This window comes from Trichoderma aggressivum, assembly GCF_033847375.1.
Source record: "Trichoderma aggressivum f. europaeum strain CBS 100526 chromosome Unknown scaffold_002, whole genome shotgun sequence".
NCBI lineage: Eukaryota > Fungi > Ascomycota > Sordariomycetes > Hypocreales > Hypocreaceae > Trichoderma > Trichoderma aggressivum.
In genome coordinates this window covers 1,308,540-1,326,085 of record NW_026946368.1, presented here as the reverse complement: position 1 = coordinate 1,326,085, position 17,546 = coordinate 1,308,540, and the positions used below count along the sequence as shown (strand labels likewise).

General features: G+C 53.1%; 8 protein-coding genes across 8 annotated transcripts; 5 read left to right on the top strand and 3 right to left on the bottom strand.

Annotated features, from left to right (window-relative positions):
* Positions 1–1,411: 1,411 nt before the first annotated feature.
* Positions 1,412–2,294, top strand: Triagg1_773 (transcriptional regulator family: Zinc finger, CCHC-type; the record flags this gene model as incomplete). Its single annotated transcript, XM_062894896.1, has 6 exons — positions 1,412–1,473; positions 1,627–1,640; positions 1,692–1,706; positions 1,765–1,892; positions 1,953–2,094; positions 2,149–2,294. The coding sequence occupies 6 exons, from the start codon at positions 1,412–1,414 to the stop codon at positions 2,292–2,294; spliced, it is 507 nt and encodes a 168-aa protein (XP_062759997.1).
* A 1,377-nt stretch (positions 2,295–3,671) lies between these two features.
* On the top strand, positions 3,672–4,612 carry Triagg1_772 (uncharacterized protein; the record flags this gene model as incomplete). Its single annotated transcript, XM_062894885.1, has 2 exons — positions 3,672–4,122; positions 4,293–4,612. The coding sequence occupies 2 exons, from the start codon at positions 3,672–3,674 to the stop codon at positions 4,610–4,612; spliced, it is 771 nt and encodes a 256-aa protein (XP_062759996.1).
* A 905-nt stretch (positions 4,613–5,517) lies between these two features.
* On the top strand, positions 5,518–6,222 carry Triagg1_771 (uncharacterized protein; the record flags this gene model as incomplete). The annotated part of the gene is made up of 3 exons (XM_062894874.1): positions 5,518–5,583; positions 5,632–6,134; positions 6,198–6,222. 3 exons carry the CDS (start codon positions 5,518–5,520, stop codon positions 6,220–6,222), a joined length of 594 nt encoding a protein of 197 aa, XP_062759995.1.
* Positions 6,223–6,465: 243 nt separating this feature from the next.
* Triagg1_770 (uncharacterized protein) lies at positions 6,466–6,891 on the bottom strand (the record flags this gene model as incomplete). Its single annotated transcript, XM_062894863.1, has 1 exon — positions 6,466–6,891. One exon carries the CDS (start codon positions 6,889–6,891, stop codon positions 6,466–6,468), a length of 426 nt encoding a protein of 141 aa, XP_062759994.1.
* Positions 6,892–7,321: 430 nt separating this feature from the next.
* Triagg1_769 (uncharacterized protein) lies at positions 7,322–9,336 on the top strand (the record flags this gene model as incomplete). Its single annotated transcript, XM_062894852.1, has 2 exons — positions 7,322–8,255; positions 8,321–9,336. The coding sequence occupies 2 exons, from the start codon at positions 7,322–7,324 to the stop codon at positions 9,334–9,336; spliced, it is 1,950 nt and encodes a 649-aa protein (XP_062759993.1).
* Positions 9,337–9,919: 583 nt separating this feature from the next.
* Triagg1_768 (uncharacterized protein) lies at positions 9,920–10,717 on the top strand (the record flags this gene model as incomplete). Its single annotated transcript, XM_062894841.1, has 2 exons — positions 9,920–10,232; positions 10,302–10,717. 2 exons carry the CDS (start codon positions 9,920–9,922, stop codon positions 10,715–10,717), a joined length of 729 nt encoding a protein of 242 aa, XP_062759992.1.
* A 374-nt stretch (positions 10,718–11,091) lies between these two features.
* Positions 11,092–13,602, bottom strand: Triagg1_767 (uncharacterized protein; the record flags this gene model as incomplete). Its single annotated transcript, XM_062894830.1, has 1 exon — positions 11,092–13,602. The coding sequence occupies one exon, from the start codon at positions 13,600–13,602 to the stop codon at positions 11,092–11,094; it is 2,511 nt and encodes an 836-aa protein (XP_062759991.1).
* Positions 13,603–14,755: 1,153 nt separating this feature from the next.
* On the bottom strand, positions 14,756–16,287 carry Triagg1_766 (uncharacterized protein; the record flags this gene model as incomplete). The annotated part of the gene is made up of 3 exons (XM_062894819.1): positions 14,756–14,852; positions 14,923–16,050; positions 16,190–16,287. 3 exons carry the CDS (start codon positions 16,285–16,287, stop codon positions 14,756–14,758), a joined length of 1,323 nt encoding a protein of 440 aa, XP_062759990.1.
* Positions 16,288–17,546: the final 1,259 nt, after the last annotated feature.

Here is a 17,546-nt window from a genome sequence, read left to right as displayed (position 1 = left end):
AGGATTTCGCAATTGAGTCGCGCTGTGCTTGGCCGTGAAGCCAGCTGCTATTGTTGACGCTAACAAACAAGACCGTGAAGCTCCCGCGGCCCAAACCGCGCCACAACAACTGGAGAAAACGCCAGGCCACGTGACCCGCGTCAAGGCTGTCTAGAAGAATGGCTAGGCACGTGCCCCACGAGTTGAATGGATATGATGCTTTAGACAGATATATGGGAGTCTCCGTCGTAAAGTATGCTACTTTTTGTGACTCGCGTGGAATGCTTACTAGTACTAAGGCATTCTTCAACCCAGTGAGAAATTTACAAGCGGCTCCTCGCTTCAATTGAGAGCTGCCGCTGAGAAAGCAAGCAGTTCTGTGCTGCAGCATCTTGTATAACTACGTAGCGTTAGGCCTCAGAATACAAGGAACCAAGTTGCTCGCATCTCCCAAACACTGTTCCAGATCATTATCATACTGTTCAATGTCACTTCTAGTAGAGATGCAGAAACACAGAAAAATCCATATTTGACACAAATGTCAGGCTCTGTTCATCGTTCTGCCACAGAAGCTTAATTCATGTTTTCTCCAGCTTCGGCACTGGCATCGCACCCACAGCTAACCCCGGCTCAACATTTTTCCGCCGATCGGCAAGGGCCTCCCACGCTCGCCTGTTTCTTAGCGGGCCACCGCCAGCAGCGCACTAGACCGGCCTAGGCTGAGGGCCCAATAGCTGCTATCGTCAAAAACTTTTCCCTTTTTCGTCTACACGTTTTTTTTCCAATTATCGATTTGTGGAATCAACATCCTCCTCCCACAGCCTCTCGACGCTTCATTCCTGACCGTTATACTGCCCAGTAAGTACCGTCTCTTCCACGGCATCGTCTTGGCCTGGGGAATGCTGCCAATTCTGCCATTCGCGTCGTTGGCCCTGGTGGGCAATGCGATATAGCGCTGCGGAATGGGTCGTCTGTTGCCCCTCAGCCTCAGGCCGGCAGATCGGCTTGCATTTTTGGACTCACCTCGCAAAGCTCCCATATAGTCGCTGACATTGATCAACTCGACCTCGCAGCCCGTTTCTCTTCTCCAATCGCCATATCAGCCATGGACTACACTCCCCGAGGAGCGTGTTACTCTTGTGAGTTCTCTTTTTCTCCCGTGTTTCATGAATTGCCACTTGTACTACCTCACCTGAAATTCCCCCGCGTTTTTGCTCCGTCAGGTACCTTGAATTTTTTTGGAGGTTCCCAGCAACCCCTCCAACCTTCCTGCACTGCTTTCACCGCATTCATGCGACCACAGCATGGTTGATCTTCTAGAGAGGAGCGTTTCTCGAATATATCGAGCTTCTAGCTGCTGCTCTAATTTTTTTCAATTTGCTCCGTTGATTCAACCTCATCCCCACCCTCACCCCCGTCACAACTCATCACCATGAAATCATCAATCGTCTCAGCTACTAACGGGTTCATGCAGGCGGTTCTACCGGCCACCAGGTACAGTGAAATCCCATGCCCAGGCCTTCAACAAGGCTCTCAGCTCACACAGCTCTTAGGCCCGTGACTGCCCTACCAAAGGCCCTGCTAAATGGTATGTTTTTTGGTCTCTGTCATATGAAAAGTCGATTGATGTACTAACTTTGTCATCAGCTACAACTGCGGTGGTGCGTAATGTCTACACTCTACTTGGCGTTGCTTATACTAACAGTTACTAGGCGAGGGTCACATCAGTAAGCCCTGACAACTTTGACTAACCATTCCTCCCGTTCACCCACTAATTTTGCCCAGGCCGTGACTGCTCTGAGCCCATGAAGGACAACAAGTCCTGCTACAAGTGCGGCCAGCAGGGTCACATTTCCCGCGACTGCCCCCAGGCCGGAGCTTCTGCCGGCGGTCAGTCCACTGAGTGCTACAAGGTACGCAATTGAACAGTTGGGCAGTTGTGTTGGCTTAGACCTAATCATTTTGTTCCTTAGTGCGGCGAGAAGGGCCACATCGCCCGTAGCTGCCCCAAGTCTGGAGGTGGCTTTGGCGGCAACTCTTACGGCGGCAACAGTGGCTATGGCGGCGGTGCCGGCAAGACCTGCTACTCGTGCGGCGGCTACGGCCACATGTCTCGTATGCACCACGATTCCTCTTCACCGTCTGAACCCCCTACTAACCACGATGCAGGCGAGTGCGTCAACGGCATGAAGTGCTACAACTGTGGCGAGTCTGGCCACTACTCCCGCGATTGTCCTAAGGAGTCCGCTGGAGGCGAGAAGATCTGCTACAAGTGCCAGCAGAGCGGTCACGTTCAGGCTCAGTGCCCTAACTAAAATGGCGGAAGCTGTTTTCTCCATGACGGCTTGTTGATGGAGAGGAAGTTGGCGTGGCAGCTATGATACCCACGATGATGGTCCATCCGGGCCTTCTCCTTTCCTTTGTCCTTATTCCGCGCATTTTCTAGGGTGCGGCCAAAAAGTTGATTCGGCATGGTCGATGCGACGATATAACAGCTCTTTTGCAACTCGCGTTGCCAAGTGCTTGGAGGCTACGCAGGTTTTCGGCTCAAATGCTGAAACAGGGTGAAATTGAAAACGTCTTGGGGTTGGTGCCTTCGATGCGGCTGATGATCTGACAATGGGGAGGGGAGACACACAAATTTGCCAACCAATATTGTGGGTTTTTTCACGGAGGATATTTGGAAGACAAAAGATATCTCTTCCCTTGATACGACTTTACGTCCAGATACTACTTCTGAAGAGGAAAAGCCAAAACGCATGCGATGTACGTTGTTGATAGTGAGACGATGAATGCACCAGCATGAAAGTTGCTGAAGTCTACATACACTTGGGGCTCTTCGTTTCATGTGCCAGGGATGTGGTGATGCCGCCGACTTGTGGTGTGACCCAACTCCTCAAAGCCTGTCTGTCCGTACCCGGCAATTACAGTAAGGTATGTACAGTAAATAACGGCACAAGCCGCGCCGTGGCCAAGTGATACATGTCGGGTGCCAATTATAGACCCTGCGCGCGGAGCTGCAGATTTGATGCAAGTCATGCTACTGCGGTAGACAGACAGATCAATACCACTACAGCACAACTGTTTCCCCAGCAACAGCATTCGGTGCTTACTCGTACCTTACTCGCCATACAGTTAGACCTACCGGCACATGGATTATAGTAGTTTACTCGGTTAACCAGCTGCCAGCAACTGGATTCGTGCCCGGCCGGTCAATGGCTCTGCCCTCGCCACCACGGGCGAATCAAGGCCAGCAACCCGGAGCGCTACGGAGACTTGCTGTCAGACACTGTCACTATCTCGGAAACCCCAGTCCAACGGCAACATTCCGTAAACTGGAGCTCCGCGTTAAGCAAATGGTCCAAGCTTCGAACAAGCTCTTGATTGGCCGCAGCTTGCCAGGGCCAATTGCACGGCTAACAGGCAGGTGGCTTGTACGGAGTAGGAATCGCATGCGACGGCAGAATTTCTGGTGAGTTTGCCCTGTCACAACGACCGCCAGGCCCAGACCTCTCTTCCATTGTTTTTTTTTCTCCTCTTAGCTTACTGCAGCGCCTCCTTCTCACAACCGCGTTGCGCAGCTTTGTTGACCTGTACAACGTGTCATTTTCCCTTCTGATCCTTCAGGAGAGCTGCGGGAGCACCAAAAAATCGGGAAACTCGCCGTCACAAAGCACCGCCAGACCAGTATCATGCCTGTTGAGCTGCGCAAGCGCAAGGCCCCCGTGGCGCCGCCCGCGCCCGCGCCCAGCAAGAAGAAGGTGGCCACCAAGGCCAGAAAGCCCGCTGGAAAGGCCAAGGACGAGGTCAAGAAGCCCAGTGCAAAGGCCGACAAGCCTTCCAAGGACGACGAGGCTACCGAGTCTGCGCCGGAAGCCCCTGAGGAGAAAGAAACGGTGAAGGACACCAAGGAGAGCGCCAAGGACGACGCCAAAGAAGAGTCCAAGGACGACAAGAAGGACGACAAGAAGAAGCCGGCTGCTGCTGCGGGCAAGATCGCGGTTGGCGATGTCATTGACCTCGAGGGATTTGGCGGCGAGATCCAGACCAATGATGGCGAGACGACTTCTCTCAAGAAGCTTCTCGACGACAGCAAGAGCGGCGTCGTCCTCTTTACCTACCCCAAGGCTTCCACACCCGGATGTAAGTGCCTTTTATTTCTCATTTTTGGTCCTGCAGAGCTCTTGTGCGTAGATTGCTTCTGAATATGTAACCAATGCCCTCCTCGTGGGCTCATACGCGTTTATCCGCGCTCTCGTCTTGATATCCAGGTTTTTTTCACGCGACACGTATGCTGACTTGACAATTCTCAGGCACCAACCAAGTGTGCCTCTTCCGCGACTCCTATGAGCCTCTGACTGCTGATGGCCTCGCCATCTACGGTCTCAGCACTGATTCCACCAAGGCAAACACCTCGTTCAAGGAGAAGCAGAAGCTGCCCTACCCCCTTCTTTGCGATCCCCAGGCCACCCTCATTGACGCCATTGGCCTCAAGAAGCAGCCTAAGGGAACTCAGCGCGGAGTCTTTGTTGTCAACAAGGAGGGCAAGGTGCTTGTTGCCGAGGCTGGCGGCCCTGCTGCCACCGCGGACAGAGTCAAGGCTCTGGTCAAGGAGTTGAAGGGAGAGAACTAGGCGTGGCTGGCTTTTCTTTGCACCGATGCTGTGTATCTTGAAAATTAATCGTCTTGCTTTTTTTACTAGTTGGCGTGGGAGTTGATGGCTGTCAGGGATAGCAAGCGTGCTTCTTTGTGTACTGGTACTGGGAATCTGTATAAGACCCACTGTTCTCGTATGTATTGCTCGTTAGTCTCCTGAGGGATAGTATCGAATTGATTCGGTTATTTGCTATGGTTCGTTCTGGTTCCCGAGAAGATGTTTCATGCGGCCACCATACCTCAGCGTTGCAAGGAGATGGTGTTGAGTTTGTCCTTTGTAAAGAATGCGGTGGGTGCAATTGTGTATCATCCCATGCAATGATTAAGCAATTGGTAAATACGGTGAAAGCTCCATGTGGAGAGAATCTAGGAACAGATATCAATTGATGAAATAATTGAGTACGGCACCGCAGGGGAGAATGAGGAAATGGCATTAGTGATACTAAGCCGAGTCTCGTGTGTGTTCGTTCTGAAAGGGCGCTATAGTATTATACCCCAAAATATGATTTCTGGCAAATGCTCCAGTAGCACCCTTCAATTACAAACATAAATACCTTGAAATATACCCCTCCACTCAGGGAAACAGTTATTTTCAAATTTCATCACCTCATTTTTATCCAACGAGGCTCAATTGGTTTCATTGAGAATACGCCCGATACTCTCCGGTTCGCTGCAGGGTAGGCAGAAAGAGGCCATCGGCAAAGCCTCGGTTAGCCGAATCGCTAACATTGCTCTGCTTCGTTGAGATGAACCAAGGCCGAGTCAATTCCCAGACGACACTCGACATATCGCACTGAGGCCTCTCCCATCGCTCACGCAAGATGGCTTCTCAGGCGGCAGCAAAGGCTGCTGGAGGCGTTGTTTCTATTGCAAAGGTTCGAAATGCCTGCTCGGTTCCACCCCCCCTTTGCGGCGCCAATTGGCGTCGAATTACGCCTCAGCTTCTTGGTTTGCGGCTTCGTTCAATTCAAAAAGGCTGACGTTTGAAATCCGCAGAAACAAACCCTCCAGTCCACCGGCTTGTGGGAGACGCTCCGCAAGGCTTTCGCCCTCGATCCCAACCGCTCCAACGGTGTTCCCCTGAACCCTTACTTCCGAAACCCGACGCCCGGAGCCCTGGACCCCCTCAGCTTCGACGACCCCGTCACTCTTCCCGCTGGCGATATTGCCGACAACGCCTACTGGAAGCGTGATGTCCGTCGCGCGTACCCGCAGCTTAGCGTGGTGACTCAGGGCGATGCAGTGTCGTTGTTGACGGTTGGAAGCGCCGCGCAGCCCAAGGTCGAGCTGATTGGCGAGGCCGGCGAGAAGGCTCTCGTTGCGGCGCAGAAGGAGGGCGAGACGGGCCTGGCCAAGTTCCTGGAGAAGGCGCCCAAGGATGTGGCAAAGGACGTGTTCGTCAATGGCCTGCCACCGCTGCCGAGCGGACAAGCGCTGGCGGCTGGAGGATGGGATGTGCACAAGTACGAGCTCAACGAGGATCAGACATATGGCGAAGGGTAAGTTTCTTGCTTCTGGTCGACGAATGGGACTGACATTTGCTAATACTTGGGTGATGATAGATATCCTACCAGGACGTTCAAATGAGACGGGCAATGGGGGCGACTTGTGTAAATACAGTTAAGATGAAGAAAGATTAGAATTTCCCTTTTTTCCCCATATAAACTCCCACAGTTCCTCTGATAATCCCAATCCTGATGCCATAACTCCGCGAATACCGAAAATTCTATGCCTCTGCGCTGTTTTATGTGTATGATGTATACGGTGACGCTCGCATCCTTTTGCAGAGCATCAACACGGATATGTGTCAGTGAGATCAAAATCTCCATCTCAGTTCAACATTCTCTCAATAATCTTGACCTTGCCCTGCGCCCTCTTGACCCGATCATCGAAATCCTGCACAGCTTCATCGCTGTTGTCCGTAGATAGCGTTTCTGGCTCGACCAAAGCATACGCGAGCTTAACATTCTTTTCCAGCCGTGGATTGCTCGGTAGTGGCGGCAGCGTGCATGTTTCTGAGCTCTTTTCCGAAGAGTTGGCCTGCTGGGCTGTGTTCTTGGGGAGTCTGTTTGCCCAGACGAGAGTCTTGCCGGCGAGGCGGCCGCTCTCGAGGAACTTTTCGAAGCCCTTTTCCATGCCGAATGAGCGCCCTTCTATTCTTCCTGCGCGGGCACCATCTTCGACGCCTTGGTTGTAGCCTTGAGAGTAGAAACGGTCTTCAAGGGTGAAGACGTCATCGAGGGGATCAGATGACATTTTTGGAGATTATTGGTTTACTCGAGTATGATTTACAACAATATTGTATAGTAGGTTGTTTTGCTTTGCTTCTCTAAAGAGTATCTTTTCCGAGTCTTAGCATTCCATTAGCAGTTCAAATGCGCCCCGAGGCTCTTGACCACCCGCCCGAAACAGACAGAGGCTAGCGGCGGCAGAATTTTTGTGACACACCCCGCCATTAAGCCATAGTGCGATAGCGGGGCAATGCGATGACTCGAATTGTCAATCTTGTAATCGTTTTTTTTTTCCACATGCGCCTTTCATTGATTGATTGATTACTGGACCCTGGTCGATTTAGTGACGCTTGTTTTCGGAGTCTTTCACACAAGATAAATATCGATAGAGACGGCCTTGTTTCTGTGGAGTTTGGAGTTTGAGCAGCCAACGAAGAAGCATCGGAATCGCATCAATGGCGGTTGAAAATCCCATCTTGCCCGTCAAGGGCAAGAAGAACGTCCTCATCACCAGCGCTCTTCCCTATGTCAACAACGTCCCTCACCTTGGAAACGTCGTCGGCAGTGTTCTCAGTGCCGACGTCTACTCTCGCTTCAGCAAGCTTCGCGACCGACCGACGCTGTACATCTGCGGCACAGACGAGTACGGCACTGCCACTGAGACCAAGGCCCTCGAGACGGGCCAGACCCCCAAGGAGCTCTGCGACGAGTTCCACGTCAAGCACAAGGAGATTTACGAGTGGTTCGAGATTGGCTTCGACTACTTTGGCCGAACCTCGACCCAGAAGCAGACGGAGATTGTGCAGGACATCTTCCTCAAGCTGCACGAGAACGACTTCCTTGAGGAGCGGACGACAAAACAGCCTTACTGTGAGAAGCACGATTCTTTTCTGGCGGATCGATTCGTCGAGGGAACGTGCCCCAAGTGCAACTACGACGATGCCCGAGGCGACCAGTGCGACAAGTGCGGCAGCCTGCTAGATCCGTTTGAGCTCATCAACCCCAAATGCAAGGTCGACGGCGCTACTCCTGTCCCCCGCGATACGACACATGTCTTTATTCGCCTGGAGAAGCTGCAGCCCGAGATTGACAAGTGGTTTCAGGATGCCCACAAGAAGTACGGATGGCCTCAGAACGGCATCTCCATCACCCAGTCGTGGTTGACAAAGGGCCTGGAACCCCGCAGCATCACGAGAGATCTGAAGTGGGGTGTGCCGGTTCCCCTGCCTGGTTATGAGAAGAAGGTCATCTACGTGTGGTTCGATGCCTGCATTGGCTATCCTTCCATCACGGCCAACTATACCGATCAGTGGGAGCAGTGGTGGAAGAATCCCGATGATGTTACCCTCTATCAGTTCATGGGCAAGGACAATGTGCCCTTCCACACAGGTTCGTACAAGTATTCTTTCATTGCCTCTTTTGAGTGGACTACAGACTGACGAGTATGGTGCCAGTCATCTTCCCTGGATCCGAGATTGGTACCGGATATAAATGGACCCTGCTTAACCACCTCTCCACCACCGAGTACTTGAACTACGAGAACGGCAAGTTTTCCAAGTCGAGAGGCATTGGTGTGTTCGGTAACCAGGCCAGAGAAATTGGCCTCTCGCCGTCTGTTTGGCGATACTACCTGCTCTCGAACCGACCGGAGACTAGCGATACTCAGTTCGAGTGGCAGGCATTCCAGCTGGCCAACAACAGCGAGCTGCTCGCCAACTTTGGCAACTTTGTCAACCGTATCGTCAAGTTTGTCAATGCCAAGCTTGACGGTGTTGTCCCCGAGTTCAACCCTTCTTACAAGGACGATACCTTTGACTTCCCCGCCTGGACCGAGACGGTCAACGGGCTGCTGAAGGAGTATGTCGACCTCTTGGAGAAGGTGCACATCCGTGCTGGTGCTAAGGCCTTCATGGAGATTAGCAGGGAAGGCAACAACCTTCTTCAGGGCCGATTGGATAATGCCAACTTGGCCGAGAACCCCGAGCGAACCCACACTACCATTGGTCTCGCTCTCAACCTTTGCCACCTATTGGCCTCTGTCGTTTCGCCGTATATGCCCTCTACGAGCGAATCCATCTGCCAGCAGCTCAACACCAAGCTGGCGTTCATCCCTGACACCTGGGAGCCCACCGCCATCAAGGCCGGCGACAAGATTGGCAAGGCCGCCTATCTCTTCACCAGGATAGACGACAAGAAGATTGAGGAGTGGAAGGACAAGTTTGGCGGCTCTGCCGAGACTCGCGCCGCCGAGGAGGCTGCCAAGAAGAAGAAGCAAGAGGACAAGGAGAAGAAGAAGGCCAAGAAGGCGGCCAAGGCTGCCGAAGCTGCAAAGGCCGCCGAAGCTGCCAAGGTGGATGTGGATGCCAAGGCTCAGGACGAGGCCTCTGCCGCTGGAGGCATGACGGCGACGTCTGCCGAAGTCAGCAAGGACTTGCCGATTCGCGAGAAGAAGATTGTAGACCAGAATTAGAAGAAGAGAAAAAAAGAGAAAAAAAGAAAGAGAAGAAAGAAGAAAAAGAAAAGATGATAGATGTTTGTACAATTCAGCCAGGGTGCACATGTGCAGGGAAATTGACTTTTTTTGATGATTTTTACATTAGGTAGTCTTTTGTAGTTTGTCTTTTATTTATGAGAATGAATGATGCATTTATGTATGGAATCTATTTGAGATATTGCCGTTGTAACATCATGTTTAATATGGAAAAGAAAAAGAATAGCACCTGATGCTTGCTTATACGCAATCCTGGAGCTTCTGGCTAAAGCGGGCGGGACCCGCAGTCGGACAAGGCTTTTGGTGGGGGAAGACGCACTTTGGCTCTGGCCCATTGACTTTGACAGCTTCATCTTGTGCTTCTGCCTCTTTGCATCTGCCTATTCTTTACACGCAGCAGCCGGAGCCGGACTCTTTTCCCTCCGAATTGCCCCTGTTTATATCGTCCTTGTATTTATTCTTCTTCACCCTCCATCAACTGCAATCCCCCCCCCCCCCCAAACGAATCGAAACAGCACAGCACAGCACACAGAACAGCACAACACACAACAGCAGCGCCGCCATGGACATCCGCCTCCTCACCACGGCCGACCTCCCGCTGATCCAGCACGCCAACCTGGAGAACCTGCCGGAGAACTACTTTCTCAAGTACTACCTCTACCACGCGCTGTCCTGGCCGCAGCTCAGCTTCGTCGCCGTCGACGTGTCGCGCCCGCGCAAGGGGCCCTACGACTACCCCAAGATTGTGGGCTACGTGCTGGCCAAGATGGAGGAGGAGCCGACGGACGGGGTGCAGCACGGGCATATCACGAGCTTGAGCGTTATGAGGACGCATAGGAGGCTGGGCATTGCGGAGAAGCTGATGAGGCAGAGCCGTAGGTTCTTTGGGAGCATCTTGGGACGAGAAAGATTGTGTTGCTAATGCATTTTTCGTGATGTGACAGAGCTTGCCATGGTGGAGACTTTCCAGGCGAAATACGTCTCTCTGCACGTCCGCGTGTCCAACGTCGCAGCGAGACACTTGTACGAAGACACGCTGCGTTTTCGCAACGAGAAGACGGAGAGCAAGTACTACGCCGATGGGGAGGACGCCTTTAGCATGCGCCTGGACCTGGATGACGTGGCGAAGCTGGCGAAGCGGTACGCCGACGAGGACGAGGACAAGGACAAGGACGAGGGCAAGAAGACGAATGGCGGAGATGCGACGACGATAAAGAGCGAGGGCGTGGATGAGGGTGAGGCGGTGGGCGAGGTGGGCAGGGATCCGGAGGCGGATGGCAAGGAGAGGAAGATTAAGGTTGCTGTGGGAAGGGGGTTGGGGGTTGGGGATTTGGTGGAGAAGGACGAGAGGAAGCATTAGAAGGGGCTGGAGGAGTGAGGGTTTGGGGTGTATATGTATTATGGTTGGATGTGTATTTTCTTCTTTGTGAGTATTTACTTGCTGGGGATGGAGGTAATTTTTTTTTTCATGACTTTCATGGTATCGTGGTTGGTACGGAGGAAAAAAGGGGGGGAGAGGATTAGATAAAAGCATTGCCGTACGAGTCAAGAAATGTGGTCAAGGAGAGCAAAATCAAGATGAAAAAAGCTGAGTGACATTCTTCTCTGTGTAGCAAACTATGATGAAACAGTCTTTCCTTTGGTATCACAAAACATCCGACGCTAGATACTATCCTTTCTTGTACAATAGTAAAAACAAGCCCATCCCGTTCATAATCTCCGTCGTTTCATCCATCAATTCCCACTCAACTCCTTCGCATACTCCTCGTCAGCTTGCACCCTCAACGCCTCCAGCTGCTTCTTCATCGTCGCAATCGCCTTCTCCACCTGCTCCCTCTGAAGACCCTCGGCCTTCTCCGCCGCCGCGGTCTGCGCCTGGATGGTCCTCTCCAGGGCCCCTATGGTGTTATACTTTGCGGAAGCCCTCGGGCCGGGAGGCGGGATTTGGTCGTCGTCTTGCGAGGCTGAAGCTGGCTGCTGCTGCTGCTGCTGCTGCTTTTTCTCGTCGGGCCAGGAGCCGGGCAGGGATGAGGCACTGGCCTGCCGTTGCTGTTGGTATTGTTGCCACTGCTGTTGCTGGTGTTGTTGCAGATGCTGTATTTGCTGTTCGGCTTGTTGTTGATAGTGTTGCCTCTGCTGCTCTGCGTGCTGCCTCTGCTGCTCCGCTTGTTGTTGATAGTGTTGCCTCTGTTGCTCTGCGTGTTGCAGCAGCTGCTGCCTCTGTTGTTCTGCGTGTTGCAGCTGTTGCTGCCTCTGTTGTTCTGCTTGCTGTCTCTGCTGCTCTGCGTGCTGCTGCTGTTGCTTCTCATCCTGGCCAGGTCCAAAGAAACCATTCGGACCAAATACGCCGTCGCTTCCAAATATGCCCTTTTCGCCAAACGGTCCTCCTGGACCGAATGGTCCCTCAGGACCAAACGGCCCATCCGGCCCAAACACGCCATTCTTGCCCGCGAAGCCCCTGCCATTGGAGGCTTGGGGATTATTCCATGCGCCCCAGCCTCTTCCTCGAGGCAAATCGTAATGTGGCTGGTGATGGTGAGGATGGGGGTGAGGATGGTGTCCTCCTCTGCCTCCTCTGCCTCCTCTACCGCGGCCCCATGGGAAAGTGCCAGTCCATGGAGAGGCATTCACCGGAGGAACGGGAGGAACGGGCGGCACCGTGGTTCCAGGAACATGCGGCGGCAGAGGGGGGATACAGGGGGGAGGCGGAGGCGGAGGTACGGGAGGCACGGGGGTGCTTTGGCCTCTCCGGGCTTCCCTCCGGGCCTTTCTCATCTCTTTTCTATGCTGCCTCTTCTCCTTACGTTCTGCCCTCCTCTTGCCACGTCGCTCCTTTCTCTGGGCCCTGCGTTCTCTTCTCTGATTCTTCTTGACTTGTCTCCAAAGAGTTGTCAACGTCTTAATCTGTGCCTTGAGCTCTTTCTTATCCACATCAGTAGGCACATCCCGAGACTTGGGGACGCCCTTGAGTTCGGCCTTGAGCTGCTTGACGTCACCCCTGGTGCGGAGCTGGTCAGGATTCTTGGTCCAATCTTGGAGTCGGGCAATGTAAAGCTGCACAGAGTTGACAGGAATATCATCGTAGCTGGGGAGAGAGCCAATGGATGATTCAGAACTCGAAGAGGAAGAAGAAGATGTGGAGGAGGCCGAAGAAGAGCGTTTGTGGCATGCTTCTTCATCGCCCCCGTGTTGATAGGCTGTCCGGCCGCGAACATCCCGGTCAGCATCTGCGGCTGGCAGTTGACCTTGCGCAGCGTCATTATGAAAACGAATGCCGCGCTGATCCATGATCAAATTTCCGATGCGCAAGCCATTTTGGTCCGCGACAAAGCTGTTGCCATACCGAACACCGTTGTCATCGACTTGGAAACCGCCCCATGAACCACCGCTAGCCGGAGCAGAGCGGCCTGCAGTCTGCGAGGACTGGGTAGATCGACCAGCTTCCGATGCCTGGTCAAAGTTGGCCTCCCAAGCACCTGGCATCTGCGCCGAGGGAGTTCTCGGGGGCTCGAGGCGAACTTGGATGCCTCGGGGGCCGAAGAAGCCATCGTTCCATTGCTGGACGGTGGCTTCAACGTCTCTCCTCCGTCGCTGAGAATCAGGATTGGCGGGATTGCGAGCATCGGCGATTTGGTTGAGCTGGGCCTCTACCTGGGCTGTGTTGTTGTTGTTGTTGTTGTTGTTGGTGCTACCTGTTTCCGATCTCTGCATCTCATCGAGTAGCTTTCTATGAATGACGACTTCATTCTGCCTTGTCATATGATCGGGAATCAGGAAATTGATAAAGGTGGACCAATCCAGCGCAGTGACATCTCGGGCAGCCCAGTCGCTCTCATAAGGGAAATCATCAGGTTGCGAGATATCAGTCACTTCAATATTATGGATAAGCGTCATGCGGATCATGTCACTGCCGGTGTCTTGTTGGGGGGCAGGCCTCAGATCAAAGTATAGCGAGGCGGCCGGTTGCGCAGAGCCAGGAGAGGTGCGAGGAGTCAGAGGAGGCGTGTAAATGACCTCGTCAGCAGTCGACGAAGCAGCATCGTCGACGAAGCTGTGTGATGGAGTTGCCGCAGCTGCCGTTGCCGATGCGGCTACTGATGGTGCTGATGCTGTGTGAGGAGAGCGAGAGCCGCCCGAGGTGCTGTAGACATCAGTCTCCGAGTATGGCGGAGGAGGAACTTCGTCTCCGGGGACGTTGAGATGGCCGTTGCCATTGTTGGCAGAGCCGCTGTCGTTGGGGTTCATGGTGATGTGTGTATGATGATGGCTGGCGATGATGTTTTGCTGATGTTTCTTCTACTCTGCAGTGTAAAAAGTATGTGGATAAAAGAAGAATCAGGCACTCTTCTCCTAGATGTTGGTATCGCTGCGCAATCTTGAACAGCAAGGTATTGAATGGTCCGGAAAAAAAAGTGGTGAGTCAATCTTTCAAGATGCAAAGAAATCGCCAAAGGTTTAAAAGCGAATCCGAAAGCGAGGCCACGATTCCTAGGCAGACTCCGGGTACTCGACCCAACAACTCTCTGTTGAAAAAGCGATGGCGAGGATAGTGGCAAACCAAACACTCTTATGTATGGCTCAGCTGTTCCCTTTGGAGTGCAGCAAGTCAAAAATCATGCATCCGTTTCGTCCTGCTGCATTACGCGGGGCTCCTCAGCCCGTCCATCCATCCATCCATCCATCCATCCCCCTTGTGCCTCTTCAACTTTCACTGTCTTCCTAGTGTCGAGCCGATGGATTGCCTCCCCCGAGTCCATTCCCGCCGTAGCGGCCCAATTAGTGCCATCGAGCCTCTCGGGCTATCCGCGCTTTTAGCAACAGGCCGCGCAGCCCAGTTACGTTGGCTGCTGTCGCTGCCTGTCCGAAGCCGTTGGTTGAGATTTGACTGGAGCCGAAGTGTGTGTCATTGCCTGATCCTTTGGATGCCTCTGCGGTGATGGGAGGGGGCAGCAGAACCTTGAAGGCAGCTAATCTCCGGCGTCGCCCGTCCAATTAGGGCCTCTTGGCTGCCTGAGCTCGCTGACGCGGCCGCTACAGAGGGTGACGTTTTGCATCAAGCTTAGGCGAACAAGCCGTTCAACGTGAATGGCAACAATAACCTGGAAGCCATCAATTCAATCCATCACATTATTAGGCATTAGGCATTAGAGACAAGAGATTTAAGGCTGATTGACAATGCTTAGGTGGCACCAGGCACGGATGCAGCAGAAACGTTTATTAGTGACGACGCCTTTCAAAGTGTTCGTACACTATGTCATGGTTGCTTTGCTAGTAACATTTTACCCTTTTTTTTTTCTTTCCTTCTATAGCATCCCTAACCATGTCATTGGGATGCAGACCCCCCCCTTTCTCTTCTTTTACTTTATTGTTGTAGTCATTCATCGTGAAGTCATCATCATCACGGGAGAGCCCCTTCCCAGATGTGAAAGTCGGCATCCTCTCGCTTGTAGTGGTCTGAGATGAGGCTTGACAAGTGGTCGCGCGAATGTGTGCCCCTGGGATAGTTAGTTACTGGCTCTTCTCACTCTTCTTGGTAGAAATGACACTATCCATTGGTCAACTTACAGGTTTGTGATGTAGGTGTCGACAAGCTCCGGCGGAATCAGCTCGGTGAGTGCCGTTCGAATCTCGGCACCACACACCAGAGGGCCATCCGCGAAGCTCACAAAGGTGGACGAGTCGCCCCATTCGATCAGCGAGCTCTCATCGAAAGGACTCTCCGGGCTAAGCTTGTAGACGCCGCTGAGCACGACGACAGCGGTGCCCTGTTCCTTGGCAGCTCGGGCAATAGCAGCGGAGCCAGCATCAGCCACGACACCTCCGGTAGCAACAATTGCTCTTGCTCCAATAATGACCTTGTTGACTCGTGACATGTAGGCCATGAGCCCGCCATTCATCACATTGACCACCGTGATGCCCGCCGCCGACAGCTTCTTCCTAAAAGTTGTGTGCTGGCTCTCAGCCGAGTGTCTTCTGGGTGGTGCCATGGCGATTAGCACGGTAAACTTGCGCTTCTGAGCAGCGCGGAGGATAAATCGTTCCACCGTTGTTGATGGCTGGTGGACGAGCACCAAGTCGCCGGGGTGAATCTGCACTTCGGCCGAGGCAGCGATCTGGTCGTCGACTTGGCTGATCTCGTCCTTGATTTCCTCGATGCCATCAATGACTTCGGAGCGCAGCGCGTGGATCTGGCCCGTGTTGCCCCTCCACGTAGGCGTCGACGATCCCGAGTTTCTAAAGGGCGACACGTCTCCATCTGCGGGCGGGGATGTCGACAAGAGATGGAACAGCGACTTGGGAGGGTTGATGGAGCTATAAGAAGAGACGATGGGAGGGCGCGCCGGCGAAGCTGCGCTGCTGGCCGAGTCGAAGCGTTTTGACGACCACTGCTGGCTGATGGATGTTGGCGGGACGATGTCGGTCGGGGTTGGCGCATCGCTCGCAGACTCGTCGGCGGTGTCGCCTCGATCCTCGGAAGCCTCGTCTCGGATCAGGCCAAGGACTCGGCGCACAATGTTGCCAATGACAAGCTCGTTGGGCTGGGCGTCTACCAGCTTACGGCCGGTTCTCGAGACGTGGATCAAGAGGCTGTCGACATCGTGCCATTTTGACCGGGCGACGACCTGGAGGAGGATATGGGCGGTGGCAACGGCGCAAGGCTCGGATCCCTTGATCTGTCTTCGCTTGAGGAGGCTGTAATGGAGTGCTGGTCAGTATTGCTATTTGCCTTGCCCGCGTCCCTTATCGCTTCGCGGCCAATAAAGTCATGCCGCCAATGCGACAATCTTATCGTGCCCCGCATTGCGAATACTGATAAATCACAATCACATACGATATCAAACTGTTGACGGAAGCTTCCAATGGCTGCCCCTTGAGAGATTTGAGGAATTTTTCCAGGTCGAGCGCGTGGCCCGTGGAAACGGAGGGCATCGTATCGTAACCTGGTGCGAGTGCGATGGTTGTGTGTTGTGTGTGTTTTGCGTGCGGTTATCGAGGGGCCGATGGTCGGTGGAATGTCTGTCGTCCCGGCGCTATGACTCGAAATTTGTGCGACAGAAGGCGGCGTGCAAGTGGCCTCGACTCTGGGTGAAGCACAAGTGAAAAGACGGCCGTGATGCTGTCAAGTGATGCTCGAGGTGCGTTTTGTTTTGTCCTGTCTCAGACTGAGAGGCTCCGGAATGGGTGTGGTGAGGTTGAGCGGGGTTGGTTTGGGTTGGTTTGGTTTGTGGGCGCTGAAAAGAGCTGCTCGAGATCGTGACTCAACATGCGAGGCTGCTCGGATTGGCGACACAGAATTTCGTACATTCAGTTTAATGCAGCCCACTATGCACTAATGTAAGATTGCCAGTTAGCGCGAGAGCAACTGCCCCGATACCTGAATGGCAGCACGCACAACTCTGAGCAGGTACCGGTACTTGTGTGACTACTGCCTGCAGCCCAGATAGGAGGACTTTTGTAATCTGTAATCTGTACTTTTCATTTACATGTGCTTGAAGTTTTTTTCTCTTTTGTCCTCTCTGGTTCTTTTTCCCTTCTAGTACCTACCTTAGCATGTTTTGTAGATTAGCGGCCATGGGACAAGAATGAATTCAAACTTGAGCATGGGCTGATCTGATTTGACATTTGCTAGCGCAAGGGCTAGTAATACGAGACTGTAGAGTTGAACTCTGGAGAAGAAAAAAAATGGAAGAATAATACTGTAGTAGATGGAGAAGCAGACAAGTGCTTTATTTTACTTTTACTTCAATGTTAGTATAGTAGTCTTGGAGTTTCCCGTCTGACCATCTCTGCTACTCTCTACTAGGTATACAAACATCCAACCTCGTAGATACTGCTCCTCCGTACCAATATAAAGCAGAAAACCCATCCTCGGCTGCTGCATGATACGATGCACCCCCATTGTATCGATACCGCTTCCCTCGGCACTCGACCGGAAACGGGCTCCAAACACAGCAGCGCATTGGGCCACGGACTCGACTCACAATAGGGCTCCCCCCAACAGCCCTGCTGATTCCGCTGCAAACCCCCCAAAATCCGGCCCTAGCGTGGGCGGCATCTGACCTCCCAGTGGCCTTGGCCCGCTATTGCTAGCCGTGATGACGACCTGGCCCGATGTCCTTTGGGGCGACTTTTGGCCTCAACGCTTGCCAAGTACGAGTACCTGCTTGTACCGCTACAGCTGGTGCTTG